Here is a 19690-nt window from a genome sequence, read left to right on the forward strand (position 1 = left end):
GCATTTAGGAATAGATAAATGAAACTTGATAATGGAACAAGTTGAATGCATAGGATAAATATGAGTGAACCTTTCATCATAAAGTTTACCGACAACATATTTATTGCCTATCAAAGAACAAGATCTAAATAGCATTTAGGAATAGGTAAATGAAACTTGATAATGGAACAAGTTGAACGCATATGATAAATATCGAGTGAACCCTTCATCATGAAGTTTACCGACAACACATTTATTGCCTATCAAAGAACAAGATCTAAAATAACATTTAGGAGCAGGTAAATGAAACTTGATAATGGAAACAAGTTAAACGCATAGGGTAAATATCATCACATTGTAAATTAACGAATTAACAGAAACTGACAAGTGAAAGGGTAAAAAGGATTACAGCAAATGACAAGTTCAAAAATAGATGTTAACTCTTTCAGTTTAGGAACTGCAGCATCCATGAAATTCCGTTTCTCATAATCCCACAATTGCACCATTTGAGCAGTATCTTTACCGAGTAGAAAAGAAAATTCATAGTCCCTGCACAGCAAGGTAACTTCGGATTAAAATGTATTCTTTAATAATGAGCTCTTGGTTTTCTTTCAAGGCTTGCTGATCAGTTGATGCAGCTACTAAGGGCTGTGTCATGATTTAATAGAAAAGAAAGGCTGAATAATTCTAATTCTGATCGGCTTCTTGAGTTATTATGTTCAAAAAGTGAGACTATGCACTATGCACGCGATTAAAATCAGAGAAAAAAGATATTAGTTTAAGATCGGACTACATCTATGCAGACCTTAAACCTCCTAGGTAAGATAATCTTCAAGGTTTCTAGAGAAACCAATTTAGTCAAAAAATGGTCCAAGCAACACTATCCTAGACATCTTTGATCCTACCCCAGACACAGTAGTGGTGGATTCAATTGAAATCTTATGATGTTATTTAACGTCATCAGCATCATTATTATTTTAGTATAGTCATTAATCAAAAGCCAAACTAAATCATGACTTGGCTCATTGTGGTTGGAGCTTATTTGGACTTAGGTTTAGACTTAGGTTGAATTAACTTTAGTCTTGTTAGGCCTATTGAGGGTATCTTGATACCACATCAGCATTCAAATTAACATGGGGTCCACTTGTCAGTTCCTGCAATAATTTGACACAACATGGAGGTCTTTTGCCGCACTGAACTAGGCTAAGATCATAGCTCAAGAAAAGTTCCAACATCAATCCTGGTCGCAGTTGATTTCGGTTAAGACTAGATTCGACAAGTCAGCATCATGACAATTTCAAATGAAGAAGACTCAAGATATTAAGACAAAAGAAGCATACGTCAGCTAGTTTTAAGCAAGCCAAGCCAAGGGACCAAATTATTGTTTGATCAAGCAGCCTACCTACGACGTCAGATGCCCAAGGCAATTAGGTGATCCAGAGGAGAGGCCTGTAGACATTGTCAGCAGGTAAGAACCACTAGGAGGCTGGAGGACTTCATCAACATGTAGCGCAGCTTGCCCTCGACTTTGATTGAATTGTGAGGAAGTTTGTTACGCATACAAGGTCAAATTCTGATTGAATTAGGACTTCAATTCTGTCAGTCTAACCAAACTTTCATCTTTTAGAGCGGTCATAATTCAAATCCAAAAACAACCAATTCCACAATGGAATTAGTCAATTTCTCGAAGGACTAAAAGTAGTTATAGACAAAGTTGGGAGTCTTAAGACTAGCCGAACAACCATGATAATCTAAACTACTGCCTAATCCTAGCACACCAGAGACTGTCAAAAGGGAGGTCCAAAGGAGGAGATAAGATTGAGACAGTATAATAGATATCAAGGTAGGACAGTTTCTAAGGGTCTCTATTTATTTATTTTACTAGAATTTTTCTCTAATTTCTCTTCGCTTCTCCCTTGAGTTTTGCAAGCACTACATTCTAAAATCTATAGGTACAAGCTACCATATCTCCCGCTGGAAATAGTTAGCCAGAAAAGGCAAATAAATGAAAATTTTAAACAATTAAGGTCATAAACTTCAATTACCATTTTGTCATAGAATTGGGATCGATAAGCAACCTACAAGTTTGGCTTTCTCTTTCCCAATGCCTCCTCTCATTAAGCTATTTGCATAATCTTAGGTAAAATAGACATATGGTGAAAAGACCTCCATATTCACCACAGAGATCATTTGAATCACAAGAATGCACTACAGGTGCAGATGCAAATATGGGACAAGATGAAGCAAAACCATAGAAGATAGGAGTGTTTTTCTAAGCAAATTTCAAACTAAACTATCTTTGGATACTAAATTCATCATGTCTAAAAAATCAAATGTTGTCATTTTACTTACCAAAAAGATGGATGTTTTCAATAAAACAAGATGATAAGGATTTGTAGCAAAGAAAATAAAGCATAATCCATATATGTGGTGCAGAGTATATCTGAGCTGTGTATTCTGTGATATATTGCTGAAGAATCTATTATGATTTATCCATGAAAGTCCTATTTAGTTGTGTAAGCTTTGAAAACATGGAAAGTCAAGGATCTAGTACCTGTCTTTAGTGACGAGCAACCATCAAGCATGGGAATGTGGCAACAGCCAGCTTTCCTCTGCATGAAAATTGTATCTCTAATTGAAATAATCAGACCACTAAAATCATATTTCTTCTCTGTTTATAACTTCCCTGACCACCAATGTCCTCCCATTAAATACCTGCAGGAAACACCATCTTGTGAAGAACTGATATAATCAAAATTAAAGTATCTAAGTTGCTAACTGCAACTGCTTGTCAAAGGTGCTACACACAGAATAGTCAAACAAAGACATTAAGGAACATCCATGAGAATTAAGATGGCTGTGAAAAAAAAAAGATAAAAGAGATGAATTAGTGGCTGGCGTTAACATCAGAAGATAGTTGTGTAAAATTTGAAACTTGCACCAAATTTTATGTATACTTGTAAGCACTAAAATCCCAAGGAAAACCAGGAGGACTACCGATCCGCTTGTCTCCAAAGCAGCCCTAAGTTCATCAGAAGAAGTGAAGGAAAGAAAACCATAGATACGGTTTCTCCCTCCTTTGCGATCATATAGCACTCTAGCACTTACGATGTTTCCAAATTTACTAAAATACTCCCTCAAATCTTCAGGTCTCACAGACCATGCAAGATTACCAACATAGACTTTGTGTGGGCTCTCAAAAACCATGTTCCTTTTAGGTGTTGTATTCAAGGCCTCCATGTTTTTCCTCCGAGAGCTCATATCAGCTGAAAATTTGACACGCAATTCTCGCCCACCAAGGTCCTATAAAAAGACAAGGATATATCAGTAACCATGTACAGAATTTATTTTTAAAATAAGGACACGTTATGTAACTTACTGATCCATCCAATGCAACCATTGCTGCTTTAGCTTCTTGGATAGAATTCATCGTAACATAACCACAACCTCGACTAATCCCTGTCTCAGCATCCCTCGAAACCTGAAACAGTTCATATTTCAGGTGAGAACCAATAACAGCACATTGAAATACAGTATGAATCCACAAAAGAAAAAAAATGAATTGTGGAAATCAGCGAAAAATACTAGTGTTGACACAGCAATGTGTGACCAATATGGGAAATTATGAGAACTGGAATAAACAGACCACTGTCAACAAAAACACAATGAGAGAATTTAATTTATGAAATACATGATATTTACAATAAGTAAAATAATGATATCCCAGTTGCACATAAATTACAAAGTTCAACTATGGTGACAAGGTAAATCTCACTGTTAGAACAAATATTAAATGCATTTACAAGGCTAAATTCAAAGGAGAAAGCAAACTACAAAAACAACTAACCTTTTTCATGACAGACAAAACATAAAAAATGGAATTTTTATTCTGTTATCCATGTTTTATACAACATCGGATGATATCCTAATAACTAATCAAGCAACTCCATGAAGTTTAAGCTAAGAACTTCCTCAAAATTTGTCACATAGTAAATTGGAGCATCAGCAACTAAGGAAACTAAGTGGAGGCCAGTAAGCTGGCAAAGAAAAGATGGTGAAGAATATTGACTTGGAACACAGTAAAGCCAGGTCATTAGATAGGAAAGAGACACTTTATCAGTTAGCATCATTTCATGACCTGAATGAAACATGCCAAACCTGTCAATTGCACTAAAATCTTCAAGATTTACAAAGACATAGAGAAGAGAAGCAAAATTCTAGTAAAACTTAATGAAACCAGAAGTACCAAAACCTTAAACAGCTATACCATTAGATCAACAACCCTGATTGCAGTTATTCAAACAATTGAATAGTTTATTCAGCAAGAAAATGTATACAAGATGTAGATCTTCCACAAACATTAAGCAAGCAAATTTTCTAGCTTCTCCAATGTTAGACCCTTTATCATTAGTACAAACAGATCTTCTTATCTAAAATATAACACTATTTCCACTTTGTTGATCTAGAAGGCAGATAAAAACCTCTAAACCCAATTTAGGACACAAAAATAACTATCACAATGAAGAATTTTATAAGGGTTTTTTTTTTCAAAAAGACTACTCACATAATGCTCACATGGAGAAATTGCAACTTCTCTTCTCCAAACTGAAAAAGGACTACTTAAAGGTTGTCATCTCCAGCAATCTGAAATTTTTTTCACATTTTAGTCAAGAGCTAACATTTAAAGAGACGGACAAACTCTTAAGGCGAAGTGACACAAATTCCTAAACTGAACACCAGAAATTGATTCTGATCAACCAAGATGGTCAGAATATAGGTGACAAGTTTCCTAAACTTGTCACCTATATATAGGTGACAAGTTTAGAGAAAGGAAATGATTTCCCCGTGGCTGAGCACCACCTAACTATATAATTCTCAATTTTGAATGTCTTCCCATATCATTTGCCTTACGACTCTCCACAGTAGGTTAAATAAAACAGACTAGGTTCATAATACAACATGAAATATACACTGGAGCCACAGAAACTTAATAATTGGCAAATTTTGGATATTCCATTAGCATTTTGGTCAGAGGCTGATGGGGGAGGATACACTGCATCAATCCTATGCTAACAGATGTTTATATCAGCATCCACCGCATCAGTATCCCTCTTGCATCGATTCCGGAAGAGAGCTGACCCACCTCAGGTTGATTGGGTTCGTGCTCCTCCAATCTGAGTGACTTGGTTCCTAGTACCTTGACAGGGACAACACCATCAAAGACTCGTGATGGAAGGTAATGGACCAACTAACCCCCTACCAAGTGCCACCCTCCTATTAGACGTCACTCTCATGTCAGGCACCATCCCAGCCAGAAGCCACCTTTTGCATAGGACGTCATTCTCCTGCTAAGCGTCAAACACCAGTCCTGCCTGATGTCATTCTCTTGGAAAATGCCACAACTTCATCAAGTGCCACACCACTACCACATACACAGAAGGTGTCCCTAACCACAATGCAGAACACATGGAGTTTCTCTCCAGCCACACGATCCCTTCCCACATTATAAGGGCAACACCATACGATAACAAGAAGACACCCTTGCAATCCGACTTGACTCTCAGCCTCTCCTGCCTTTCAATGCTCCATCGGAATCAACACTGACAAATGAACTCCACTTGGTGGTCAAGACAGAGATCCATCAGAAGCTAACACTAAAAAGGTCCAAATACCTTTCAGGCAAATCTACACAAATTCCCAAACTGAACACCAGAAATTGAATTTGATCGACCAAATGACAAGTTTAGGGAGTGAAATTCAATTTCCCAGCGGCTAAGCATCACCAAACCATATAATTCTCGGCTATGAAACCCCCTCACATACACTTGCCATAGGATATCTCACAGTAGGTTAAATAATAGAGACTATTTTCATAATGCAACATGAAACATGTATGTACTGACGGCATGGAAACGTGAGTACATGAAACATGTACTCAAGAAAAGAAGCCCCTTCTTCGCTACAAGCGAAAGTTTGCATGCCCCCTTTTGATGCCGAGCCTCACTCACGCCTAAGACAACAGAAACTAATTGAGGATAGGAACGGCAAAAAGCGAGAAGGAAACCAGTAAACGAAGTGAAGCGCCACCACCTCGACGGAATGAACGGTGCCATGAGGTTTGAAGAGATCCAAGAGCTGGGGGATGTCGCAACTCCTGGGAAGATTGCACACGTATAATTCGCACGGCCGTCGCACCGGGGCTTTCACCTCCTTGGGGAGCCCGTCGTCAGCACCGTCATCGAGCTTCTCGTCGACCACCGTGGTGACAGCGGCGTTCTCTTCGGCCCCATCGACGGCGAGGGCCTTCTTAGCTCTGGGGAAAGAGGGAAGAGGCGTAAGAGGGGAGAGAGGATGGTGACAGTGGGAAACGGAGAGGGGCACGGACGCGAAGTGGTGGAAAGAAGGGAGGCGGAGAGAGGAGGACGAGAGGAGTCTGTTGGGGAAACGGAGGAGAGAGAGTTTAAGAAGGGAAGAAGAAGCGGCGTCCGTTGTGGCTGCAGCTGTGGCTGCGGCAGCCATCGCTCGATGGGAGACGGGAGGCGGGCAGAGAGAAGAATGAAAGAACCGAAAGGGATAAGACGCCGATATTTTAGCTGGCCTCATTAACGAAATAAATAATAAAAATCCTGATCGATTCAATATAATATTGAACGAGCCAAGTCCGAGTCAAACAAAAGCTCGAGTTCGAGTTCGAGTTCGCACGGTTCGACCACCGAACACAAATATCATTCTGTTTCGAGACTCCGATGCCTCGTCGCCGCTTCAGGACAGGACTATATAAGGAGCGATTTAGGATCGCATCATCGCCCTAACTCGCATTTCCTGCGTAGTTTGGATTGGGGAGTCGGTTGCCGATGCACCAATTGAAGCCGCTCCTAGCGGCCGGAGGCGGCGGCAGAAGGAGCAGCGACGGCGGATTCCGTTCTCCCGTCCTGCTGCTTCTCTTCCTCTTTGTTCTCGCTCCTTCGCTCTTCTTTGCGGCACGTGGCAGCATCCGCGCCGCCCTCATCTATCCCGGTGAGTGGAGTCTTCTCTGTTCCTGTTTGAGATTCGATGGTTTTCTTGAGATCTGGGTTTGGGAGCCCGTAGACGACTCAGATCCATGCTTCGTTGGTTGTGACCTGGATGTTATTTTCTTGAAGATCCAATGAGTGCGATGTACATGATTTTCCAAATTTCGAATTCTCTCACAATGATTTTGACTCAAAAATCTTTATGAAGCCTAATTTATCTCAAGAAATCTCCTGATTCGTGTTACATGTCTAAGTTCAAATGCTCAGGACGTCAGCGCATGAACCGTATAATGTATACCTAATCGTAGTTTAGCATTGTTGTTAAGCATGCAACAAACAGAGCCCAAGAATTTGAAGGGTTAAGATTTTGAATTAGCTATATGCTACGTTATACCGATATGTTATATGACAGCTGCTCATGAACTAAGGGTTAATTTGAAATCATCAAATAAGCTTTCCTGTTTGGAGAGACTGCATGATTTGGCTTTGTTCGACCTACTTGAGATGCAAGCCGCTTAAATTTATGTTTCCTCTTTAGTATGTTGAAATGATGTATGATAAACATTATGTTTTATCCAAACTTTGCATATGCCCCTTATAATTCTATCCATCATATATACAAGAAAAGAAGTTGGTAACATCTTGACACTTTTGTTATTCTTTCAAGTACAAAAACATGCTGAAATTATGAAGATTCTTTATCTTCAGTATATTTCCTTTATATTCTCATCTAATAGTTAGGGGGTGACTGAAATCATTATACTGTGCAGCAAGGTTCGTCGTACCATACCGTACCGACGTTTCGACCCGGGCTCGGTACGGTATGCCACGGCGTACCGAGCGGTATACCGAGGTGTACCGAGCGGTACACCTGATTTCACCGATTTATCCCTCCGAAAATATCTGAAAATTAAAAAAAAGTTATGATACCTGACAAATACCCTAATATGTATTAAAGACATTAAATTGATATAAAATCAAACAAATTTCAATTAAATCATCATTAAAATAACTAATCGCAGCATTAAATAACTTTAATAAAATTTAATTAAACTTATTTTACTATGATAAATATTATTCAATACTTACTATGTATGAAAAACACTAATCATAATCTTAAATATCTTAATTACTCTCTAATTAAAGAAAACAAATACATATCTCTTGATTAGAAAGTTCTTCCTCTTAATCTTCCCAAATTAGCCTTGATTGAATTCACAAATCGTTGTTTTATAGAATTTATGAGAGAAAAAAAATGTTTGAGAGAGAGTTTAAGAGAGTATAATGAAATAGGAGAGAGAAGATTGGTTTAAATAGGAGGAGAAAGGGCTCTAAAGGTCAATTTGACCGTTGGAGTACTGTAGCACTGCTACAGTATGGTACCGGTCGATTTCGACCGTTACCGCCCGATATTACTCGTATTGTCCGATACGGGCTTTTTTTGGGTGTACCGCCCGTACCGGGCGGTACGATTCGATATGGCAGACACTGCTGTGCAGAACATCTCCATTCAAGCTTGAACACCTAAGCATGCTGCCATCTATAAATTCTGTTTAGTCTTTCAACTATTATGTGACACTTAAATATTTATGTAGTTAAGTAGGAGTCATCAAGGGTCTCTATTGTTTGCTGGACCAGTGTGGCTTATACTTTTTCTTTTGCTACAGCAAAAGACCTTTGGTTTCTTGTTGCAATTGACTTAAAACTAATATGCGGAGAAACATGTATCAGCCTTTTTATTATTGTAAAAATAATGTTTTAAGTGACATGTAGCACACTAATGCATCAGTTAAGTGGCTAGTGATGAATTAAAAAGGGCAACTAAATGATGTACATCATTTCAATAGGATGAGAATAACTTCCAATCAAACCATTGTAACTTGCTGTAATTTCTTTTGAACTCTGATGACTTGTTTGTTTCTGTAACATTTTCCCATCATAGAAGATCGTGTGAAGTTCACAAATATGATTCAAAAAAATGAATTTGAAAATTTAGATGGGCTGCATTAGGAGGACTTCACCAAGTATTGAAATTGACACAACTGAATTTATTGGATTATATTCAGTTGGTTCCTAATACAAATATTTTTAATGGTAGCAAATTCAATCCCTTATTCGTCTAGACTATTTACCATTTCTAACAAGATGTTAAAGTTAGTTTCATGATTGCATACATAAAAAATTGTGACCACTAAGGTGGACTCGCTTCCTGCCAGTGGCCCTTTTAGGTTCTAAGCAAGTTTCTGACATGCCATGATTGTACCTAAGTAGGATACAGAGCCAAATTTTGCAGGCAAATGCTATTATGTATTATAGTCAACCCATTTATGATGGATAAGGCTTGTTTGATGCTGATGATGACGGGGACGCCGGGGAGTCCACATTGCTGCCATCGTCGATCGAGGCTTGTTTGATACTGTCCACATCGCTGTCATGCCTCCGGATCGATCGAGATGCTGAATGTGATTGAGAAGTTATCTATATACCTTTGACCAGAGAGTTCTTCCTCTAACTTAGATATAATCTTCCCTAATTAGTCTCTCAAGCTTGATTTAATCCACAAATTACAGCTTTGTGAAGTTTTAAGATAGTGCAATGTGAGAATAAGAGAAAGAAGGGAGTGACAAAGAGATTGAGAGAGTATAAGAGTTTGAGAGAGTGAAAGGGGGTGAAAGAGAGGAGAAAAGGGTTTAAAAATCCTTTCAAATGGATTTGACTGTTGGAAAGGGTTAAATTTGAGCCGTCGGTACAGGTCTTTAATGGTCGGATTTCGACTATTACTGAATGGTATAGGCCCATATCAGGTGATACAAAGCGTTTTAGTAAATACCACCTTATACAAGGTGGTCCACATACCAGTCCCCTGTCGGACTGGTATATATCAGGCGGTATACCATAGTACAATGAACCCTGGTTTTAATAATCAATTTTCTTTTACTAGACCATGTATTGTTGAGTTCTTTTGCTGTTTTTTATCAGGTAGTTTACATGTATATGGTTCAATTGTACTGGAGATAAAAAAAATGTGAATTATGTAACAAAATGATATTTCTTTTTTTTAAACTAAGTCATCTTTTTTTAGGGTGTATATTCTTTCTGGACAAGTAGCCTTTTAGGTGACTGCTTACTGCTCAGTATTTATTCATAACTCCTTGGAAGATGAATTTTAGAAGGATGCATATTACTCACAAGGACGTAATTAGAGGATATTAAACTATTAGTTGACCATATACTACTAAGATATCCTAGGCCAAAGGAGACAAATAAATTCAAGTGTTCATCCTTAATAAATTTCCAGTCTGGATATAAGTTTTGATAATTTAAATACTACATGATCGTTTGTCAACTTTTACTCCAAATGAATGGGTTATTTTTATGCCATTGGTAGTTAGAAAGGATGTTAAAAAATAGTCCTATAAATGGTAGATTTACAAACTTCTGTGCTGCTTATACGCACCATGTAAAATGTGTCAAGCATCACTAAGTTTTCTTTTATTCTTCGTATTTCTGTCCCTCTTTTTATATGCTTGTGGTTGAATTTTAAATTTTCAAAGGTATGCTACTGTCATGGACAGTGGTTGTTATTTGTGATGTGTAAAATTTATTATTTTTGATACAGATGATACAAGCAGTCCAAACTTTTCAAGCCATAGGATAATTTCACTAACATATTTGCTACATTTCTTATCAAGAAATGCAACTCTATTTTGCCTTGTATCTCACCTTCAAACTCTTCTACAGAGTTCAAATTGGAGAGAACAGTACCTGTTGACTGCCTTTGGAATATGTGCTCACTGATTGCTGGTATTACTTTATTATCTTGTGTGGTTAATGTACATTAGTCATGATTGCTGCTCTGAGGTGACAAGACGCTTGGATTTCAGGTTTTACTTCAATTGCTTTTTCTTAGTCTGAGACAAGCAGTGGCTGGGCATATGGGATGAATACTGTTTACCTTAAGGAGTGGAAGAAGAAAGATATAACTCTTATTTATCACAAGTGGCAGAAAATGGTATGTTTATGGAAAAACTTCTCTTCATTTAGTTCCTCATAACTGTATATGATGTTTGAAAAATAAAAATGTAATATATGCTAAATATATAAATTATGCGACAATTGAACTAATTATGCTGTTTTTCAATACTTTGTGCCTTATGTTGAATAGAGTACTTCTAGGCCATGTTCATTCAGGGACACGTTTGGCATATTTGTAGTTTCTATATAAATAATAGTCAGAGAGGATTTGAAGTATATAAACTGCACACAAACCTTTTTTCCCTTAACTTGCGTTAGAATTACCATAACTTATGTTCTTTGCCTTTCCCATAGAATAGCATTATTTTTAGTCAGCATCCAGGTTTGTTCTACAGATTTTCCTCCCGAATATAGCATTTAGAATGTTTTAAACTGTGCATATGTTTGAGTCAAGGTATGCAATTTCGTACTGTACCGAAGTTTCAACGTTCGTTCGGTACGGTACGAAATTGTATACCGAGCGGTATACTGTTCGATATACCGCTCGGTATATATATATATATATATTTATATTTTTTTTTTATAAAAGGCGACGTCGCCTTTTCCTTCTCCCACGCGGGGCTATTTATATATTTATATATATAATATTTTTATAAAAGGCGATGTCGCGTCACCTCTGCGACGTCGCCTCGTATATATATATTTCGTTCCGTCCAATAACGGGCGGTCCGTGTACCGGTAAGTTGACGGACCGATATGTACCGCCCGTACCGGAAGATATTATTCGAAATTGCATACCTTAGTTTGAGTTACTTACCCTTCTTATTGTTGAAAACTTTAGCTTTTGGTTAATCTGAGATCCCTGTAGTCTTGATTGTCAAGTCTGTTAGTTCAACTTAACTGTTATCCTTGCTTAGAATAAATTTGGAAACTTTCTCATTGTGACAATCCTTGTATTATCTCTACACAGAGCATTCAGTTGGAATTTTGAACGACATAACCTGTGTTACTTTCACCATATATGCTCAATGAATCAAAGTGTTGTTTCTCATCCCAGGTTCACTAGTATGGTGGAAGTATAGCAGAGACCAGACAGATCTTTATTCTGTTACTCCTAATTTAATTATCTCACAAATATTCCATATACCCTGGTTTGTTGGTAAATGAATTATGCAAATTTACATTGTGGTCTCATTTCCACTAGCATTTTCCTTAAAGTGTTCAGTTTTCATTCTGGATCGTTATTGACACCTTCTGCGTTCACATTGCATCCAAAGTTCAACAGACATTCTCCTCTAGCAATCAACACATGATCTCTATAAAATACTGCTTCATTTGCAATTTTGAAGCCAGATGGTATATTCAGAAACTTGGTTTGGCCATGTTGAATTTTAACCACTGTCAACCTAGATTCATAGATGTGACATGGATTATATTCTAGTGCTTGCCTCATGCAGATATTCCGCATACAAAACTTAGCCTCCTCTTCTAGTAACTGTGTTAAATCCTGACCTTTTGAGCTAATAGATAAGATAGAATTCCAGTGCCTGTTTTTCAATATCCTCTGTATGGAGATAACAATGTGGTATACTATCATGAGCAGGCATATATTGCCTTGTTGTAGTGATAACTACTATCTTGTTGTTACCTTAAATATCCTATGCAGAATGCATGTTTTATCTCTGTGGTCATTGGCAAATTACATTTGGTGCTTGGAATCAGCCTTACAAAACCAGCATGCTGGGATACACATTTCAACCGCATATTTTACCACTGGATTACACGAGCGCATAAAGAGACATGACATTCTTTTCTTTCCCACTTGGTTAAAGTTCTTAACTCGTTTCTCTCTTTTTTATGTCTAGAATGAAGAGAGTGCTGTGGAAACTGGGGACACTTCCTCCAGGACTACTCACGTTTTATAAACTGACACACACGCTGGACAAATCATGGCATGTTCTTGGCTTGGGTTATAACCCTAGCATTGATCACTCAGAGATACAAAATGCTGCTGTAGTCCATTATAATGGGAACATGAAACCATGGTTGGAGATGGCAATGATCAAGTACAGAACATATTGGACCAAGTACATCATGTATGATCACCCTTATATTACGCGATGCAAGCTAAGCGAATAGGAAGAATTAGAAAGTGTCATCAGAAAACAGCTGCAGCTCTTTTGCTCGAGAAGTTAATCTGGAGTAAGCTGGAGATTGTGAAGGGTTCTTCGACCTCATATTGCCTTATCTTATGAATTATCTTTGAAATCCATGATGTCATTCTCACCCGTCTTGTAAATTTTCCCTTATTGTTTGTGCCTCTGACGGAGGGAGATTCTTCAGCTGTTCAATTTATCAGAATATATAGCTGCATTCTGACTCTGATGGAGAGAGCTTCCTAGCGGTTCAAATTCATCAGAATATGTAGCTGCATTCTGCTAGTAAGTAAAAAAAAAAACTTCTTTTAATTTTCTATCTATGCATTTCTTTTGCTTCTCGGATTTTGGTTTTTGTTAAAATTTTACATGTAAAGACTAGGGCATTGGACATGCGAGCTAAAGTTCTCTGCGTATGCGTTTCTTGCGGCTCTCCTAGTTAGAGGTCAGCACAGTTTTCTCATGCTTTTTGTGCACATGGATGATTACTGGTCCATGTAAGGCATAGATATTGAATGCATCATTTTTTTTTTCCTTACTTGTGGGGTCTATTGTGATGCTAATTATTCTGGAACTGAGAATTGATTTTATTTTGTTGCTTTATTATCAGAGAGGATATATACTTAATATGCCAAACTAACAAAGCACCAATGACTTGAATGATCATTATTTTAGCCTATCTCTCTGCTACCCCCGGTTATTTCTTTGCTTTAAAATGTTCGTTTTAGATGTAGTTGTTAGATATTTTGATCAGTTGGAATGCAAGTTTAAGCAGATTGGAAATTAAATGCCTACTCAATCTGACATGGTATATTCTTTTGTGCAAGTAATGGTTTTTTGTTTTCTTTTTTTATATAATGTGTAATTGGTTAAGACAGGTTTTGATTCTGAAACTCATGATGAATGACTCATGATGAATAAATATATCGGATGAAGTTTCGTCTCAGCCTTTGGTAGTGCATATGACTTGCAATTTTTATTTGCACACCACCATAAAATAAGGCAAACTAAAAACCTTCTATTTTTACGTTTTGTATTAGCATTTGTTTTTCATTTATTTTTGTAGCACATCCTTTATTTCCTAAAAAATAAAATTAGTTGTAATATCTGCCCCATCATCTCATCATGGTTGTTGACGTTGCTAGCTCTCTTTGTCTCGTCGCTCTTGCCTCTTCTCATTTTTTTGATCTCTTCCTCTTTGTTGTCTTAGTCGCCATCATTCTTCATCGTCATATATATTCTTGTCATCCCATCATGAGGTCCTATCATCCTTGTCTCTCCTCCCCTTTGTTGATGCAATTATCATGTTGCATGCCACCTATGCCTTGTCGCCCTCACCTTCCTCCCCTTTTCATTCGACCTCTTCTCTATCGTGCTTGACCATCACGACCTTTGTCATCTCCCTGCTCCATGGGGAGTAGATGGTGTCGAAATTCAACGAAGGGGAGGGCGTGTGAAGGGAGCTGGGATGGAGGTTGTGGGGGTAATGATCGAGGGATGGAGGTGGTGGAGGGTAAAAGTAATTTCATCTGTTAAGAAATAAAAATTCCTTAGGAATAAATGAAAAAAAAAAAAACAAGGAAAAGAGTGAAAATAAGGATTTTTGTTTAGAATTTGCCCAAACAACAACTAAATAAGAAGCGCCATATCCAGAACCTGGAGGCACTATGCCAACCAAAAACCAACAGAAGAACCACATGGAGATCTCAACGATTGCGTTCTTTCTTGCTGTGCCAGTGCTATCTCAGAGAGAAACTAAGCAACTAGTAAGAAAGACGTATCAGGAGTTTGAAGCAGCACAAACACAAACTCTTCGTCAAAGAGGGGACCTGCGAACAGAGTACCAATCCAAGCTAAGGCCAAGTTAGTAGTGCTGAACAGAGTGTCTTGATCTCTTGCCGGGAGTTGGAGCAGGGGAGATCTGTGGCACCATGAAGGCGTCGTTGCTCCACCGCTCGAGGTTGATTGCTACTTCCTTGCCTCCGAGGGAGTGCGGGTGACGGGTGCCGCCGGCCGGAGGAAGTGTGGAAGGGAACCGGGGTACATGGGGCGCGCGGATGGATTCCAGCCCGCCGCCGTCCAGACCCTCCTCCAGCAACGGCAGCAACTCATCCACCTGCACAACATATCATAAAAGGTTAAGATCTTGCGACGGTCTGATCCCGTAAAGATGAGAGCTTTTGGTTATAGAGCGGCAAACATTGGAGAAACCATCCATGGCGGCAGCGGTTGTTCCGTCTTCCACCAGCAGGTCCTCGACGTGCCAGCCTGGGCACATATTGATGAGGTACTCTGAGATACTACTGGCGCTGCTACCCGTAATCTCTGCCTCCGGGAAGGAGATAGGAGAGGCGGAGAGGCGGATGCCGGTGAGAAGGAACCTGCTATGCTTCATGGTGAGGTGATTGGCGCTGTGTATGGAAGCATCGCAGTGGTCACAAAGCATCGCTCGGTCTTCCCGACAGAACAAAAGCGATCTCTTCTCCTACGAATCAGACAACACACGCAAAGGTTTAAACTTTGGCTATAAATCGGAGTTATTTTGAATCGGTTCCGTTGGCCGTACCCGACAGATGTCGCAGAGCGGGTGGGAGTGGGCGGAAGGGGGATCGAGGGAGAAGCGGCGGTGCCTGCCGGCGAGCTTGTTCGCGCAGTGGACACGACGGTCGCAGGCGTCGCAGAGGGCGGCCTCGTCCGCACAGCAGAACACCAAAGCCTCCCCTTTGCCGCAAAAATCACACAGTATCTTCATCTCTCTCACGCTGTGCGTACTGTCTCTTTCTACGTACTGTTGTTTTTTTCTTCCTCCTCCTCCTCCTCAGATGGAGATCTTTTTCAAGTGGTGGTGTGGAGGACGAGAAAACGAGCTGGATTCATCGGGGAAGGAAGAACCAGAGAGAGAACATAGGAGGAAGTATAATTTAAGCACAATGTCGATATTATTATACAATATTATTATAAATATGCGTGAAGCAGCACGAGGAGAGCTGAAAGCGAAATGAGAGAGAGAGAGAGAGAGAGAGGCGTTGGAGGAATAATAATGTAAGCATAGTGGTGGATATGAGAACAGATGAGTGATTATAATACCAGACAAGCAGGAAGTGGAGCTTAAAGCGAGCGAGAGAGAGAGAGAGAGAGGGGTTGAACAACCATACAAAGGAATCACCTGAGTTTTCCCGTTGCTTTTCTCGCAGCAATGTCTCTAATCTTACCACCGGAGTTTCTGCTTTAACTTTCTCATTTGATGTGATCCATGTCACTGGAAAACGGTCAAAGTGTGTAAGACATAAACATGATCATTATAATACTTTTATTTAGTTTCATACATTAGAAATTATACTATTATTATCTTAGGTTTAGATTTAAACTCAATTGTACTATATTAGTTCTTATGTGATGATGTCATGATAATATTAAGATCTGATAAGTGTATTAAGTCTAAACATTTTGAGTCACTAATTTAAGTTTTATAAAATTAATCGATAGTTATTTCATCATCATGTTGAGACATAATAAATAATATCATAACTGATATATACTGAAAGTTAGAGGAGGATCTAGTTAAAACTTAACTTGACGAGAGATTTATTGAAATATCCAAATTAATTTCACGTGAATAAGATTAAGATTGACTTATAAGGATATGATGAGTGTATTATTATCAAATTTAGTTTTAATATTTTGGTTAGTGGTTTGGGTCAAACGAAATTGATAGGTCAGTTAGCCCATCAAGCTCGGATCATAATATTTGGTATTAGAGTTAACTTAATATTTGGGTATAGTAAAGAGACACGAGCAGGAAAGGGCTAATCATTAATGGAGTTAGAGGACTCCATCATAGCGTTGAGCCTTCATTGGGTTATCTCTTACATGTACAAGGTTTGATTTGGACTATCTTAAGTGGGGGAGATTGAAACATCCCGATTAATTTATCATTAGAAGTGAGTAAGATTAAGATTGACTTATAAAGATTTGATGAGTATATTACTATCTCAACTTCAACTTAAATATTTTAACAATCGTCTAAACGAAATAAAATTGATAAGCCAAAAGAAATTATTGAAAAACATTGATAGACTAGAAAACTTATCAAGATCTACGGTGCCACTTATGACCTAATAAATAATTAATAATAACTTTATTTTATTTTACGGTAAGAAAACGTTATTGGAAAACGAGAGAATACAGTGATGTATCTATATGGGAATGACAAGTCAACGTTATTTTGATATCGAGATAAGATTCAAGAAAACTATACTCTGATTCATAGGCAAAAAGAGTACTGACAAAGATTGATGGGATTGGAGTATTGCATCATATCATTATTGGATGAACACAAAATTGTTAGTGGATTAGATGTTTCCCGAATAATAGTCTCCACAGATTTAAGGTTAAGGTTACATCGACACCAATCATTCATGTAATATCTTAGTGCAATACGTCTCGTTCTTTGCTTCTGTGCTCGTAGATGATACACATCTCATTCTCAACCTCGAAGCTCTGAACCTCTAATGTATTGGACAACTAAAATCTATATTAATCAATAGATCGTAATCATATATTGAATTGGTTTTCGAATAATATTTATATGAAAAATAAACAAAAAAAATCAATTTTATTTTAATGCTTTTATTTTTTTTATCTTCATGTATGATCCTTAGAGAAAGAATTAATTCAACCATAAGTGAATTTTAATGCCTATTTTTTTATTTTTTTAAATTAGATCAACTTCAATTTTTATCTTTGGGTTTTTACCCCAACATTTGTTACATAAATTAATATTTTTCGGATCACATCTCTCTGTCTTCTTGGTAGAAGAATACCCATAAATCTTCTCACTATGATATGTATGAGCCTTACAAAGATCATAAAAGCTGGAGAAACAACTGGAAATCATGCTTTGTAGAAATAAAACCAAGTACAAATAATTCAATACAACTACTGCTTCTTCTTCTTCTTCTATTAGCTTTTCTCTTTCTTTCTTTTTCCTCTTCTTGATGGAAGGATGTCCAAATCAAATCGAATTGTGTGTGTCTCCAACTCCCTCGCTACGGGCTCGACGTTAAGCCTCGTGCTTCGCAGCCTTTCATTATCCTCAGCCTCTTGCATGACGAGACGAACATCCTGCACATCCAAGCAGGTGGATATATATAGATACAAATGCAACAGAGAAGTGGAAATCAGATTCATCCGTAAGCTCGTTTAAGATCCAATTAATGATACTCACTCCCATGGAACGTCTCCGACCAACATCCAGTCTCCATCTTTGTCTTCGTATGTGATGGCGTGCTCGGATTCGTGTAGATCATGAGCTTGTCTTTGTGTGATCCGCTTCCCCAAGGAGAAGCCTTTGAACATGGCTTCCAAGGCATCGGTGAGGTCTTCGTAGCTGTTGTAGACTCCGAGATCCACCTTCCTCAGGTAAGGAGCTCCGTCCATGCTGACCTTCACGTAGATTCCTGTTGTGTCTTCTTCCTTCTTCTCCATCTTCCTTTCCCTAAAGCTATTCATCCTGTAAGATCTCACAGGTGGCCATCCCACTACCTGTGCCCTGCATGCGCGCCATGTCCATCCACACAAACCATTCAGAATATTTACACCCAGCAAGCTGCTTGTACGTAGACAACTTACTTAGCCGCCGGCCGCCCGCTGCTCCCTGTGAAACCACAGCACTCCTCCTCCTCCTCCTCCTCCTTACTCCGCTTGTTGACGTTTGGGGCGGCCGGCGTCGGCTTCTCTATCGCATCCGTCCCGGGGAGACCAAGTGTCAGCTCTGTCGCCTTGAGGTTGTCATGATCTTCCATGTCGCGTCGCTCAGGGGAAGGAGAAGCCTTTGAGGGGGTTGCGTTATATAGCTTGATGGAGAGAGAGAGAGAGAGGAGTCGAGGTTGTGTCTTGCTCAAGGCATTGATGGACAACTACTGAGTGGGCTGGGGGGAAGGGGAGCAGAGTTGGGCGGAGTGCCGGGGGAGGCGGTGACAAGGAGGCGAAGATGGGGCCGGGGGTATCTGGCGACGGTCGGGAGGGGCACCAGCGATGACCGGGTGCGGCGGGGCGGGGTTGCCGGCCATGTGGGTTGGCAAAGGGGCGGTGGGGCGCGTGATGTTCCGCGTCAACGCGGGTCTCCGGAGGCGGGGTGGGAGGGAGATTCCCAAAGCCGACGAATACCACATGACATGTTCGTTGCCATCGATTCTTCTTTGTGCTTCCAGTGGGATCTGAGCCAGCTCTGTTCCACCAACCGATGCTCGCTTTCTTCTTCCTCTATTGCCTCCCAGCCCGAGAACTGATGCTTTGTCCGCACGTCTGTCGACACACACATGACGGGCATTACTCTCATATGCTTATAGTCTATCGATTTAATGTGATTGACATTTTATTTTCATGCAAAGATTTAACGATGAATTACTATTATTAATGTGTTCTTCCACAATCAATTGCAATCAAGACATGCTTTATTTATATAGGGATTGGCACCATTCGACAAATTTAGATTTTTCTCTTCTTTCTTGGATCATCACAAGCATATTTTTGCTATGTAAAATATATTTCATCATGTAAGTATAA

General features: G+C 39.0%; 3 protein-coding genes and 1 long non-coding RNA gene across 6 annotated transcripts; 1 reads left to right on the plus strand and 3 right to left on the minus strand.

Moving 5' to 3' along the window:
- Positions 1 to 257: 257 nt before the first annotated feature.
- LOC135627832 (29 kDa ribonucleoprotein A, chloroplastic-like) lies at positions 258 to 6556 on the minus strand. 2 transcript variants are annotated; one of them, XM_065134179.1, is made up of 5 exons: positions 6070 to 6555; positions 3359 to 3460; positions 2977 to 3282; positions 2534 to 2694; positions 258 to 528 (listed from the first exon to the last, which is right to left on the minus strand). In XM_065134179.1, exons 1-4 carry the CDS (start codon positions 6496 to 6498, stop codon positions 2638 to 2640), a joined length of 894 nt encoding a protein of 297 aa, XP_064990251.1. In that variant the 5' UTR covers positions 6499 to 6555; the 3' UTR covers positions 258 to 528; positions 2534 to 2637. The 2 variants fall into 2 exon arrangements, with proteins under 2 accessions (XP_064990251.1, XP_064990252.1); XM_065134180.1 differs by lacking the exon at positions 258 to 528 and having other exon boundaries at positions 2539 to 2694; positions 2937 to 3282; positions 6070 to 6556.
- A 226-nt stretch (positions 6557 to 6782) lies between these two features.
- Positions 6783 to 14573, plus strand: LOC135627263 (uncharacterized). Of its 2 annotated transcripts, XR_010492576.1 has the most exons (5): positions 6783 to 6996; positions 10734 to 10796; positions 10877 to 11004; positions 12833 to 13408; positions 13501 to 14573. It is a non-coding gene; the product is annotated as an uncharacterized LOC135627263 (long non-coding RNA). The 2 variants fall into 2 exon arrangements; XR_010492575.1 differs by lacking the exon at positions 13501 to 14573 and having other exon boundaries at positions 12833 to 13444.
- A 138-nt stretch (positions 14574 to 14711) lies between these two features.
- Positions 14712 to 16136, minus strand: LOC135627262 (B-box zinc finger protein 20-like). Its single transcript, XM_065133283.1, has 3 exons — positions 15690 to 16136; positions 15324 to 15608; positions 14712 to 15239 (listed from the first exon to the last, which is right to left on the minus strand). Exons 1-3 carry the CDS (start codon positions 15873 to 15875, stop codon positions 14988 to 14990), a joined length of 723 nt encoding a protein of 240 aa, XP_064989355.1. The 5' UTR covers positions 15876 to 16136; the 3' UTR covers positions 14712 to 14987.
- A 1850-nt stretch (positions 16137 to 17986) lies between these two features.
- On the minus strand, positions 17987 to 19016 carry LOC103970567 (auxin-induced protein 22D-like). The gene is made up of 3 exons (XM_009384382.3): positions 18755 to 19016; positions 18351 to 18674; positions 17987 to 18247 (listed from the first exon to the last, which is right to left on the minus strand). The coding sequence occupies exons 1-3, from the start codon at positions 18925 to 18927 to the stop codon at positions 18172 to 18174; spliced, it is 573 nt and encodes a 190-aa protein (XP_009382657.2). The 5' UTR covers positions 18928 to 19016; the 3' UTR covers positions 17987 to 18171.
- Positions 19017 to 19690: the final 674 nt, after the last annotated feature.

Source organism: Musa acuminata, chromosome BXJ2-11 (assembly GCF_036884655.1).
Source record: "Musa acuminata AAA Group cultivar baxijiao chromosome BXJ2-11, Cavendish_Baxijiao_AAA, whole genome shotgun sequence".
Taxonomy (NCBI): Eukaryota; Viridiplantae; Streptophyta; class Magnoliopsida; order Zingiberales; family Musaceae; genus Musa; species Musa acuminata.

Excerpts from the sequence above, each read along its gene's own strand:
- LOC135627832 (XM_065134179.1), bottom strand. The coding sequence starts at position 6,498 with ATGGCTGCCGCAGCCACAGCTGCAGCCACAACGGACGCCGCTTCTTCT. Across the intron at positions 3,461-6,069 it reads GCACCGTTCATTCCGTCGAG|GTTTCGAGGGATGCTGAGAC; the intron begins GTGGTGGCGCTT and ends GAACTGTTTCAG. Across the intron at positions 2,695-2,976 it reads CTTTGGAGACAAGCGGATCG|GTATTTAATGGGAGGACATT; the intron begins GTAGTCCTCCTG and ends TGTTTCCTGCAG.
- LOC103970567 (XM_009384382.3), bottom strand. The coding sequence starts at position 18,927 with ATGGAAGATCATGACAACCTCAAGGCGACAGAGCTGACACTTGGTCTC. Across the intron at positions 18,675-18,754 it reads AGCGGGCGGCCGGCGGCTAA|GGCACAGGTAGTGGGATGGC; the intron begins GTAAGTTGTCTA and ends GCGCGCATGCAG. Across the intron at positions 18,248-18,350 it reads GTCGGAGACGTTCCATGGGA|GATGTTCGTCTCGTCATGCA; the intron begins GTGAGTATCATT and ends TTGGATGTGCAG.
- LOC135627262 (XM_065133283.1), bottom strand. The coding sequence starts at position 15,875 with ATGAAGATACTGTGTGATTTTTGCGGCAAAGGGGAGGCTTTGGTGTTC. Across the intron at positions 15,609-15,689 it reads CGCTCTGCGACATCTGTCGG|GAGAAGAGATCGCTTTTGTT; the intron begins GTACGGCCAACG and ends TCTGATTCGTAG. Across the intron at positions 15,240-15,323 it reads CCATGGATGGTTTCTCCAAT|GTGGATGAGTTGCTGCCGTT; the intron begins GTTTGCCGCTCT and ends TATGTTGTGCAG.